Source organism: Maniola jurtina, chromosome 13, assembly GCF_905333055.1.
Source record: "Maniola jurtina chromosome 13, ilManJurt1.1, whole genome shotgun sequence".
In the NCBI taxonomy this organism is placed as follows: domain Eukaryota; kingdom Metazoa; phylum Arthropoda; class Insecta; order Lepidoptera; family Nymphalidae; genus Maniola; species Maniola jurtina.
The window spans coordinates 3,924,681-3,937,756 of record NC_060041.1 but is presented as its reverse complement, the minus strand read 5'-3'; the positions used below and the strand labels follow the sequence as shown (position 1 = coordinate 3,937,756).

The window sequence follows — 13,076 nt, the reverse complement described above, 5'->3', positions numbered from 1 at the left end:
ATTGCGCGTAACATTCGTCAAAATAACTCAAGGACTTACTAGTACAAATACAACGTAACTAGAAACTGAATTGTAGCAGTTGAAACTACGGTTAATGTTTCCTACTGAAACACTCGTAGCATGCATTCGGTACTACATAATATATTTCCTACCAAAGTATTGTAAAGTAAACATGTAGTGCGACCTTAGTCCATAAAATAATTCGTATATTTCCGTTCCTGTGAAAAACTTAAGAACGGGGCTCGCAGTTTTAATTTTTTGCAACGCTTTAACAGTTTAAAAATGAGTATAAGTAGTAAGTACCTTACTTATTATTTCACTACAAGCCTCTGTTTTACAAAATTTTTGCAATCCATAGTTCGTCAACATGATTAAATATACAAAACTAGACTATGTACTCTAGACAGGTCTACAAACAGCGTATGAATATAAATCGGATTTTTTGCAAACACGACAAAAAGGTTCGATTGTTTTATTACTCGCAATTTGTATCCTACGCCCACAGCAGATATACCTGCCTTCGGCGGCGTAGCACCAAAATTGAACTTTTTTTCTTGGTCTGAGTCAACTTAACATGAGAATATCTATACTCATATTATAATTGTTAAAGTGTGGCTGTCTGTCTGTTAGTTTTTCACGGCCCAGCCACGATTGCTTTCCCGGAGACGCACAAGTTACTTTTCATCACGAAAAATTAAAGAGTTTCCTCGCACGCTTTTAAAACCCCTTATTTATTCACCATCTAGATTTATACTAGTAAAAAAATTCTCCCAAAATGCACATTGGGCGATTAAAAAAATGGTTGAACCTTATTTTACTCGTACATAAGTCGTGAGTACTTCTCACATATTGACATTTAGTTTGCAGAAATTCTTTTATCAGTTGTTATTCGTAGTTCTTTTTTTTAAATACATAGACTGCTAAAATCATAACCCTTCCTTTCGGCTTTGCCGTAGTCGGGTAATAAACAAAAACACTTCTAAGGATTACGAGATTGAAGAGCGTTGTAGACAAAAGTTATTAAATCCTAATTAAAACAAGCTTTTAATTACCTACTACGTGTCAAAACACACCGCTTTGAAGCAATAATAATAATTAGCACTTATTTAGATACTAATTGATGTAGAGGTGACAATTTTGAAAGTCACATTACGATTCTTTGAAATGCGTCGAAGTTTGTAACACGTAGGATTAGAATAAAGACTTTTTGTTCCACTATTTTTGTCCCGATGTCTTCTGGTTCTTCTACAGTAGGTATTACCGCCAAGAAATATATTCTCGCATTAAATATAGCTCACTGAGAAAATTATTATAACCATTTCATGATCATTATTATCAACCGATAGACTTCCACTGCTCGACATAGGTCTCTTGAAGATACCTCTACACGTCATATTATAACGTCATACTATTAAAAAAAATAAAAAAAATACTCCCTAAAATTAAAGTAGGTATTATGTAAATAATAGGACTAAAAACACTTGAAGGAAATACATAATTTGTTTTCGAAGTCACCTATGTGCACCACTGACCATATCCTCGATATCTCATACAAAATAGGGTACAGCAACGGGCAACGTTTTGTCTTACAACATGGTAGTTAGTGTGATCTTACTGTTACGGAATGGCGTAATTCGTACAAATCTGTGACGGATGTGAGATCATTTGGGCGTACCGAGCGATCGTGCAACGCGTATTGGCAGCCGTTATTGCGTTATTTATTTCTTTTTCGATAGGTCCGACGTTTATTACTTGCCTACTCGATCTATTTAATTCGATGTATGGTTTAAGTTGTTTATGGATTCTCAACGTTTGGTGTTATTGGTCTCCTTAAGTCCACCACCATTGCACTGTGTTCGCGCCATAGACACACCAAATGCTGCGTGGAGTCCAATCTAGGACCACACACTATGCATCTTATTTTGAATGATAAATAATTTATCTGTGGCTCCAAATAAACACTATTCTTTCTTTCTTTCTAATACCTATCGCATAATCTTACATAGTCTATCCCTATTGTTTATGATTTTAAAACGAATGAATATCTAATCGAAATTAAGACAGTAATAACAGCTTAATTGGAAAGTTTATAAAGATATCGACAGTATACTTACTGCTAAAACCCAATAAGTCTCACCCAGCCCAATAAAGACTTATTTAGTTATAGCTGTGGTTTTAGGCTTTTACCAGTACTCTCGATATAGGACAGATACTGGAAAAGGTTTGAAGGTGTTTGAAGTTAGGAAAGCAGGTATCCGAATTTCCAGCTCTTAATTTTCGTCGTAATAATATTCCTCCACGCTTTCCGGAAACGTAGGATAATTTCGTATCATTGATTGATATTATGTCTGCGATAAATTCAAACAACAGTATTAACTCTACATTAAATTAAACCAAAACTACTTGGCACCGTTTACATCGTTATGTCCCGACGGCAATAGTGCAATTTCTTGGCAAAATGGATACTGCTTTTGCCAAACTACCATATTACAAGTTCTTTGCAGAATCCGATGTACCAGAGAAAGCGAGAAATCGTGAGCGTTGGCATCCTTTTGATCGACATTCAATCTACTCGCACGAAATTTTTCTGCTCAACGTTTCTGATACGAACCGCTAAGGTTTAGAACGTTCTTCCGGCATCCGCGTTTAATGCCACGTTTAACTTAAGTACCTTTGAGGCAAGAGTGAATAGGCATCTTCTAGGCAAGAGCGCTCCAATTCAGACCTCATCATTGCTTCCTTTATTAAGTCATGCGCAAGCCTAACCTATAATAAAATCACACTAATATTATAAAGGCGAAAGTTTGTGTGTATGTGTGTGTGTGTGTTTGTTACTCATTCACGCAAAAAATACTAGACGGATTTGATTGAAATTTGGAATGGAGACAGATAATATCCTGGATTAGCACATAGGCTACTTTTACCCGGAAAATCAAAGAGTTTCCACGAGATTTCGAAAAACCTAAATCCTCGCGGGCGAAGTCGCGGGCATCGCTTAGTAATAAAATAAATTTAAAATAAGTTGTAATCTAATAGAGTTTTTTGAACAAAATGAAATTTCCAGTAATAGTAATTTGCGAATCATAAATGATTTTCATTCATCTTTCAGCGGTCAACTTTGTAGCTGTGGCCCTGAATATGTCTGATATTTGCAATTTTAGTGCAGTTGATTTGGCAAAGGTTAATGTAAACATCCTAACTGGAATCAAGTCGATACGGTTATATGAGAGTCATAAAATATTTCGATACCTCATCATCATCCTGCGAATAATAATGGAGATAATTTAATGTATTCGTTAGACGCAGACGCAAGGCACCAATAGAGCTCAGGCGTCTTTCTTTACATCAATTTGTTTGAGTTGTTATCAGGAAAGACGCCGTGCCCAATCTTTATATTTAATTTATTTTGTTTTTACTTCGGCATGACAGTGCACAGCAGCCCTAAGCGCCGCGTATCCGCTGTTTTATTTTGCACTTTACCAATGTATATGTAATTTGACACATTATATGTATGAAGCTGTGTTTGAGTTGCTCTCGTCAAAAAGAATCGACTTCACTTCACTCGGTCTGTTAGCCCTTAGATTTCATTTTTTATTTATTATAACCACCTTTGCATTAATAATAATTAAATACGTAATACCTATATCGATTGGCTCTTATCTGGGGTTGGAATTCATAATTTTTTCTATTGATTTGTGGAAAGTGTATACCTATCTAATATTGTACATTTCTCCACAGTCGTAAATGACTTAATTATATTTTTGTGATGAAAAACTTTGTTTAATGCCATGTGCATAGTTTCCGAGTGACTGCGTCTGTGCATCACATTTCACTTTTCAGTACGTCTGAATATTTTAAAATTTATAATAAAGAATTTACATACCGTACCGGTACAAAAAGGAATGATTGCTTGGAAAGTTATCGATGCGTCTACGCAGTTAGAGTATAATGCATGAAGGACGGTTAGTGTATTTTGAAGGTTCAACAGGCGTCAGTCGGAGTTGCACTTCGACATCTACGTAAACTAAAATAGTCGAGCGGCCACGACTGCCCGGCGACCGAGTTAACGGGCCGGCACAGTGCGTCCGCGGAGCCCTCTCACGCCGGTGCTATTTCCAACCGATGTCCCGACGCATTGCGAGCCGCCCGCGAAACTAATACTGCACAGCGGGGAAATGGCACGGGACTTTCACCAAGCAAAACACTTCCGCTTGTGCAGGAAACGCAAGCGCGTCTTCGCGTAGACCGAAATGCCTCATGCGAGTCTACCTCTCAAAACCAGAGGCATGAGCACCAACAAGCTGAACATTCAGATACCGGAACACAATGTGAACGGGACACCGACCAATGGGGCACTATCGCCCAGTTCCAATGGGGCTCTTTCACCGCCTATTATATTGGATCCCACACCTAAGAAACCTCCTAAACCTCCACTAGGAAGAACTATACTGCCCACGAAGAAATCTAAAACTCTACCAATTAACTTTGAAGAAACTGTGCCACCTAAAGTCTCTACGGGCCTTCATAATGATAAAAACCTGTTTGTCACGAAACCGCTAAAAGAGGTCGTCACGATCCCTCAAAGTTCACCCGAAAATGGAAAATATCTAACCACTCGCTCACCAAGCCCATCATACAAAAGGAGCATGTCGCTATCAGTGGAAACCGGTTCAATTGCGGAACTCGCAAAACGGCATGTTCCAAACAATAACCTACTAGTTTCACGGTCACCGAGCCCTTCATCATACAGTAGTGTAAGAAGTTCAGCGAGCCAATATTCCACATGCAGCAGCAATGGCACTTTCGTCCCTCTATCCCGGTCTTCTAGCATGAACTCGTCCACACTTTACAACAGAAGCCCAACTCCTCGAAGATTGTATCCACAAACATCCGATAGCTCGAATGCTGTTAACTTACAAGAATTGCGATCGAAAGAACAAGCCCCTGTGGTCTTTGATGCTAATTTATCTTTCGTACTCGGATGCAAGAGACAACCTGTTCGCCAAAGATTCAAACCGATAGCAGCACACTTAGAAGAAGGAACGTCTTCGAACTATCTAAGTAATAAAATTGATAACTTTTTGAAAAGGACGGACCATGTAATGGATGAATGGAAAAGATTAGGGCACAAGGATGATCTGGATGTATACTGCGATGGGAAAAGGAAAATTGGAAGGTCAAAGTCAGCCACGAACATCATGATCAAAGGTTTCACTCTATTCAGCCGGACCGGAAGCAGGGCTAGCAGTGTATGCCGATCTTCCAGAGGAATTTCTGAAGATAGAACCACCGTTTCGGAAATGGAAGAGGTGAATCATAAGTATAAAAATTTACTTTTAGAAATCGCATTCTTTCGAGAGCTGTAATAATATAAATAAATTAAAACAAATATACTATAATAAATTATCGCTGGCCGTTCGATAGTTTCACGCACAGCCATGGCGCTTGAGACTCGGATCATTATTACCGCATCAGCGCGACGCTTGCCAACAGATTTTTTTGTCTTCTTTTTGTTGATTTCTTACGATAGTTAGACGAGTACGAATGAGTAAAACTGTTTGCTGTTCATCATAATATTATAATGTTCACATTATTAATTAATGTGTACAAGAGTCTTATGCAAAAAGTTTCACGATTAAACTCATCACTTGTCTTTAAACTGTTAGTAAATCTAATGCGTTTGGCAAGCATAGATGCGTTGTATCTAATGCAGATCTATCAAATAGTTGTTAGGGCTAGACCTCCCACTCGGCACCAATGCGTTCCAATTTTAGCTTGTTCTCCGAGTTATTACCAAGTCGTTAATGTTCCATTCATAATTATCATCATTTACTTCTAAACAATATTAGGATAATACCTACTCCAGATGATCTTTTGTTTGTGTAAATGGATACAGGGCTTCGTTTACGATACATGATTTAATTTATATAATAGATAATACCCGCAACTTCACGTTGATTTAGGTTTTTAAAAATTCCGTGACAACTTTTTTTTTACGGGATAAAAAGTAGCCTATGCTACTCTCCAGGACTAACGTTGTCGGTGCAAAAATCACATTGATCTGGTGCTTCTTTGCAGCGTGATTGAAGGAGAAACCAATACTGAATACACTCACATTTCTAATATCAGTAGTTATTGTAGTGATTTATTTCCAAACTTAGGTAGGTTCGTCTAGCAGTACCTAACTACAGGATTTTTTTAATTAGCTAGAATGGCATACAGTTTAATAACTAAACACTACAGCTTATGTATATAATTGATGAAGGTTTAAAGTACGGTCTTTGCTTGTTTTTTCAAATAAAAAAAAATTGCCATCATTACTAACTGATTGTTCTACCAATCTATTGGTCTAAGTATCGATCTTCAACCAATTGTTCTATACTAGAATTTGTTTAGTTTCAAATCCTTTGCTTACTGTTATGTTTAATTTACCATTTGATATTCATTGCATTGGATCAAAATTGAAAGCTTGCCTTGCTCTACATTATTTGTGTCATGTTTTACGTCTTCAACCCGATTCGCGATGCAATAAAGTTGTTTTGATACATTTTATATGAAGAAACTTTGAGACCGTCGTTGTGCGTAAACAAAAATAGAGCAACGGCTTCTGTTTTTGTTTTCTTTGTCAATAATCAAATCCTCTGTTTAAATTAATTGACAGCTGCATATTTTTCAAGGTGGCTTCATTTATTGATAGTCTTTGTTTAGGAGCAAAGATTAACATTTAAACAGTATTTTTGCAAGATGTTTTTACCAAAACACTTATTTATTTACACTTACTTACTTAAGGAATTTTGGGAATTCTATCCCTTAGGGTTAAATAGTTTAAAATTATAATAAATTTTATTTTATATATTTAGAGTCCGTCATTTTTCATGTTTTATCGATGAAAATTGATATTTGGGCTGTTGGTTCAAAATGAAGTACCTACCTAATACCTACTCATATTTCAGGATTTTTGGAAATTCAATCCTCTCACCGTCCTTCGAAGATTCTGTTTGAACAAAGCTGGAGCGAACCAGATAGTATTTCATATTTTTATCCGATTTCAATATGATTGTAATCATCGACCTATGGATGTCCACTGTTTCCTAATAAGCGCCACCATACCTGTTTCTCAGCCTCTCTCATCCGCTAATTTATTTTAATTACTCGTAACCTAGTAGATATAAATTATTGTATGTACCTACTTACAAGAAAATCTGTCATCACGACAACTAAATAGAAGACATGTCTGGCATCCGATGGCATCGCATTTTATAAATGATTTACCCGACAGAATTCCTAACACTTTATTTACTCTGACTGCGCCAAGTAATTTCTCTTTAAACGATTTATTTAGCATTGAATGAAAGATTGCTAGACATCGTTACCAACTAACGAAGGTGCATCTACATTCTTGTAAAGTCACGCCAAATATTCTGTCGTTTATATTCGCTAAAATTTTAAAGGAGAACTGTAAGGCGACTAATCTATTTTTTTACGAATAGACAGAATCAAGTTCATGTACTCGTAGGCGTAAACAAATTGTATGGAATGATGTGCATGGGCGCAACAGACTTATTCCATGTGGCTATCAATTTTTCGGTAAAGAAATTCACAATACTAGGTACGGAGCTAGAAGCTAATACATTATCTCTCCCCCCCCCCCCCCTTTAGTTTTACACTTACACAGACAATAAATAACTGTCGAACTATGATTTTTGTATTGGGCAATTTAATAATGCAGAATTGCTGATGTTATTAAATCTCCTAAACATCGTTATCTCTCCAGTAACGAGTAATGTTATTTCAAGTAGGTGCATAATATTAAAAAGCGGTTTCTTTTGTTACAGCTATCCGAAGTCGGCGGTGAGTTAGCAGAGGAACGGGCGGCGGCTGCGCTGGCGACAGAGCGAGCTGATGCCGAGGCTGCTGAACGGCTTCGTGTAGAGAGGGACAACAGAGAGTTCCTGGCTAACAACCAACGATTGCAACAGGTACAGTAGCAATACATATTGCCAACTAGAAGCATAGACGAGCCAATGATGGAATGCTCCTGAAGATTGAACCAATCAATCACAGACAAAACTTACCGTAATGAATTAAAGGTGTGTTTTGTATTACAAAAGCCAATGTGCTTTATGTCAAAACTAGCTTAGCATGAAACTTGATCCACGGAGCTCAGAGTTTCAAAATCTTGCAGGTCGTGATTTTCTCATAAACCAATTTTGAAGATTTTTATAGATTTTATTGCATTTCAGGCATCAGAGCGTCTAGAACTTGAGCTGTTACACTGGCGATCAGCAGAGAACGGCGGTGCCGAGCCCTCGGACTCGGAAGGCTCGGAGGCGGACGGTGTGAGCAGCGGGGAGAAGTACAAGAGACGATTCGAACGAGCGCACCGCGAGCTGCAACTGCTGCGCGCGCAGCTGCGGAGACAGCATGAGGACGACCTGGAGCAACTGGTCAGCGTCAAGAAACAACTTGAAAAGAAGGTAATGTCTTGTGAATTTAGCCTCCATTCTAGGTCTTCTTCTTGAGTAGCTAAATAAGAACACTATCATTGCTTATTTATTGCGCTGCGCTGGCTCAATAACCCAAAGAGGATCTTGATGTTCAACACTAAGCTTTCGCTGTCCGTCCGTCTGTCTGTCTGTCAGTGGGATGTATCTCACGAACCGTAATAAGTAGACTTGAAATTTTCAGTGGGTATTTCTGTTGCCGCTGTAACAACAAATAATAAAAATTTAAAAATGGCCACAAAAAAAGTACGATCGCAAAAGAAGTAAATCTTATACGATGGTATGGAACCCTTCGTGTGCGAGTCCGACTCGCACTTGGCCGATTTTTTTTTACATACAATTTCGTACTTACCTTTTGGCTTTAGTTTGTTTGTAACTTTTGATTCCTCGTATGAAACTAATGTATTTCCAAAGATAATAATAATAATAATTAGACCAGCAATATCATACAAACAGCAAATGCGAAATCCATTTTACTTTATTCTATCATACTTACAAACGCAGCAAAATCTGGTATCAAAATATAGGCTACGAAACATAGGGCTATATTTTATCTCTCTCCGAAACGGAGTTATCTGGGATCATCCTTGATCGCGGACTGATGCTGATAATGTTGTAAACCTGCTGATAGTATAAGTACCATTAGTTTTACATTGACGTTAAACTGTGTCTTAGTACTTCTGAGATTTAGTAGTAACTGCAGTGTCGTTGTTTTGTTCACTGTTGGGCAAGGTCTCTTGTAGTGATTTCCAAAAACCACAATAGTTGTGCTGCAGTGAATAAGTGTATACAAAAATAGTGATGGTAGATGAAGAGGTCAGTGCCCTTAAGTCCATAAGGACGTAAGTGTCAATTTTTTTCAAGAAATTAATTAGGTACAATATTGGGAACTTCAAAAGTAGAGTGAATAGGTACCTTCTAGGCAAACTCTGCGTTAGGCAGCATCATCACCTACTGTTTTTATTCATTATAGGCAATTACACCTGATAGGAAGTGATGATGTGCTCTAAGATGGGGCGTGAAGGGACTTCGGTGTGATAGCAGTCAAACGCATGTCTATTTAGTTAAAAAAAAGTCTTCAGTCTTCAGATGTATCATAATTCAATGCGTTGGCGTACATCCAAGTAAATTAGTTCGTCCGATGATAGCTGAGATTGAACTTTTTATACGCGCGCCTAATCGGCGGAGTTTCGTAATAGATAAAATTACTATTGTGTAACGTGAATTGAATGGTTAGTGTCAAATCCTGTAACTTATACTGATATTTTGAGATAGTTGACTCGAGCACTTTGTTTTTAATTAAATGCGTCACTTGTTCTGTTATAGATAAGAAATTCACTATTGACTGCAGTGGGCGTTTGTTATATACTAGCTGATAGCCGGCGTGTGCAAAAAAAAAAGTGCCTAATGCATTGTTTTAGTGGTTTAAAACCATCTTCGCATTATTGCCTTTCTAATGAAACCGGTTTGGGGCACATTGGTCGCATGGTGTTAAAGTCTATAACAGACATAGGAAGAAACATTTTTGTGTTTTATATATTAGATATACAAACTCTACGATATCTTTGTTATTGTAATATCAGGTGCAAGATGCGTATGAAGAAGTGGAGGAGCAGCGCGCGGTGGCGGCGCAGTGGAAACGCAAGCTGCAGAAACTCACCAACGACATGGCCGATCTACGCTCCTTGCTGGACGAACAGGTATGTGGCATTTTCAACACTAATTTTTTGTTTCTTAAAACAGTAATAAAATGCTATTAAGTATCTACGAAGCTCTCCCGTTGAAAACTTTAGAAAATCAGGCATGACAACGTCAGTATTAAAAATAAATATTGTTTACGAACAGTTTGCGTGTTCTATTGAACTAAACTGACCTGATTTTTAAACTGCCAGCTTTTCACATTTATCAATCAAGTTTTTCGTGCAAAAATATTCAGCCGGTATTTCGAATGTATCCCTCCTTGAAACCAAGCATTGCAGCAGTAGTTTTCCATACCCTCTTTTTTTGGGATATCATTCCCTGAGAGTCCCGCAGTTTTAATACCTGTCTCAATGGACCTCCTAGAAAAGGTGATTGGCTGACCAGGTCTTCTTTGACCCATAGCTTTCCAAGATTTTCATTGGAAATCGTCTTGTGCAGCGTATCGTCTCTTCGCGAAATGTGCTGGACCCTTTACAAGGCCTCAGAATCAATTTAATACGACTGACTTTTTTCAGACTTGTCGCAACAATCTGCTAGAGAAACGCCAGCGCAAGTTCGATGCAGAGCTTCACAGTGCACAGGACGAGCTGAAGAGAGAGCGCGCGGCCAAAGACCGGCTTTCGCGCGAACGAGACCAGGCACATGCCGAGAAATACGCGCTGGAGCAGAGTCTCTCTGTGAGTATAACACACACTGCACAATCTCACTTAGCAAATAAATATAGCTTCACAGCGTATAGGATGAGCTGAGGAAAGTACGCGATCAAAGGCCGGCTTTTTCGTGAGCGAGGCTGAACTCATGCTGATAAATTCTTGCTGGAGCAGAGTCTCTCAGTGAGTATAGCATACACTGCAACATCTCACTCAGTAAGTCCGCAGTCGGACATAGTTTTACAGTGCTCAAGACGTGCTGAAGACGGAACTGGCGGCTAAAGACCTCCTTTCCAGCGAGCAAGACCAACTCTACGTTGAGAAATACGAGTGTGTCAGTCATTCTCTCTGTAGTTCAACTGTAGTTCAACTTCACCCCATGTAGTTTCTGACAGTAATTCTGTTTTGTTAATTTACCCCTTAAAAATACTTAATTACGAAACTAGAAGCAAATACTTTTTCTATCATATTGTGTATTCAACCTATCTGTTATATCGAAGTTCAGGATGGGCTCATGTGTTGTGTGGTTGCAGGAAGCTCGCATGGAACTTGAGCTGAAGGAGGAGCGCCTAGCGGCCGCGACGCGAGAGCTAGAGGAGCGTGGCGGTGGAGGAGACGAGCTGGCCACGCTGCGCCGCGCCAAGGCTGACCTCGAGCGACGCGTGCGCGACCAGGAGGAGGAACTTGACGAACTTGCAGGGCAGATACAGGTATACTACTTTTTTCTGTCCTGAGGGATGTTTGGTGTAGCAGTGACAGAACATATCAAACTATCATGCTGGTTAAGAGGAGCGCTCCGCGGCTGCCTTCATCCCGGGAAATCCGGAAAATCGCTTGCCACGGGCCCGACAAAGTCCCGGAAGACGAATTTGTATGTAAAGTTTTGAACACTGTTTCAGTCACTCATATATGGACAAATGAGCAAGAAAATGCAACAGCCTCCATCTTTTCTCTTTTATAAAGATCGGTTGACTCTGAACAATCTCAATTTTCATTTTAATCAATTATTTGCTCACTCATACTGGCCGACAAATGAGTATTTTGTTGCTACGATCGTCTTTCTACGTATCCTAATTTTGATATTATATTGGCAGCTTCTAGAAAGTTCTAAACTTCGACTGGAGATGTTGCTGGAGCAGCAGCGCAAAGAGGCGAGACTGGAGGCGGTCGCGCGGGACGAAGAGATGGAGGAGACCCGCGCTAATGCCTCCAAGAAACTTAAAAGTGAGTCACTACAGATATAATAGCTATGAGATATTATTATTGAAAAAAAACAAAGTACTTAAGGACACTTTTTTTAAGTTCTTGATGAAACTTTTAGAATTGTGATGGATGCAGAGCAACTCGACATAACATTCATTGTATTTTTATTTCAAATAACACAAAATATGGAAAATGTTGTTTGCTTAACCATATAGAAAAAAAACTTTTTATCTGAGATGTCTGTCTGTCTGAACCGAAGACCAGAACTAATATTTAAGTCGAGGATAAAATGCGTTTTCCCAGTTATATATCCTGCTTTTCACTTCAATTGCGAGGAAACAAAACAGTGATACGCGACCGTGACCTGTGGTTAAGCTCACTCTCATACTTCATCTACAACACTTATGCATGAGAGCATAAAGCAGTTTCAGTCCGCTTACATATTTTATAAACGGGTTGCTAAAAATCAGTAAAAATGATGCAAGGTCACCACAAGAAAAAAAAACTGTTTATTTTAACCACCAACAGTGTTGGAAAGTCAGCTGGAAAGCGAGCACGCAGAGCGGAGTCTACTGCTGCGCGAGCGACACGAGCTGGAGCGCCGCCTGGCCTCTCTGGAGGAGGCCGCGCGCGCTGAGAACCACGAGCAAGCGCAGCTCGTGCAGAGGCTCAAGAGGTAACTATTGCCAGTCCAGGTTTACGGTACCACCACTTTTATCCGTTACGCCGATGTACCTGTGCAGAAATCTTATTTTTGAATGGCGCGAAAATATCTTAGCCAATCATAGCGCGCGTTCGTCCGCTATTGTTTGTTGTCTGTACGCGCGAGTTATGAGCGATATTGCTCAAGTCTCTGTTGTTCTTGTATTTAAAATTTTAACACTAAGCAATAAGGTCTGTATTTCATTGGTCCAATTTTAGTCGGTATCAGGTTGCGCTTTTCTGCACAAACAAATTTTGCTGATGTGACGTATAAAAGTGGTAGTATTTTACTTGTTGTAAACTTTGTCTAATGTGT

The 13,076-nt window shown here is 39.0% G+C and overlaps 1 protein-coding gene across 7 annotated transcripts in view; it reads left to right on the top strand.

Annotated features, from left to right (window-relative positions):
* Positions 1-13,076, top strand: part of LOC123871009 (unconventional myosin-XVIIIa) — a 208,656-nt gene that overhangs the window by 189,626 nt on the left and 5,954 nt on the right. For all 7 annotated transcript variants that reach the window (XM_045914527.1, XM_045914526.1, XM_045914529.1 and 4 more), the window contains 7 exons: positions 7,836-7,979; positions 8,244-8,477; positions 10,088-10,204; positions 10,721-10,882; positions 11,389-11,565; positions 11,950-12,079; positions 12,587-12,734. In XM_045914527.1, coding sequence (XP_045770483.1) covers positions 7,836-7,979; positions 8,244-8,477; positions 10,088-10,204; positions 10,721-10,882; positions 11,389-11,565; positions 11,950-12,079; positions 12,587-12,734 — 1,112 coding nt within the window. The remainder of the gene's footprint in view (positions 1-7,835; positions 7,980-8,243; positions 8,478-10,087; positions 10,205-10,720; positions 10,883-11,388; positions 11,566-11,949; positions 12,080-12,586; positions 12,735-13,076) is intronic.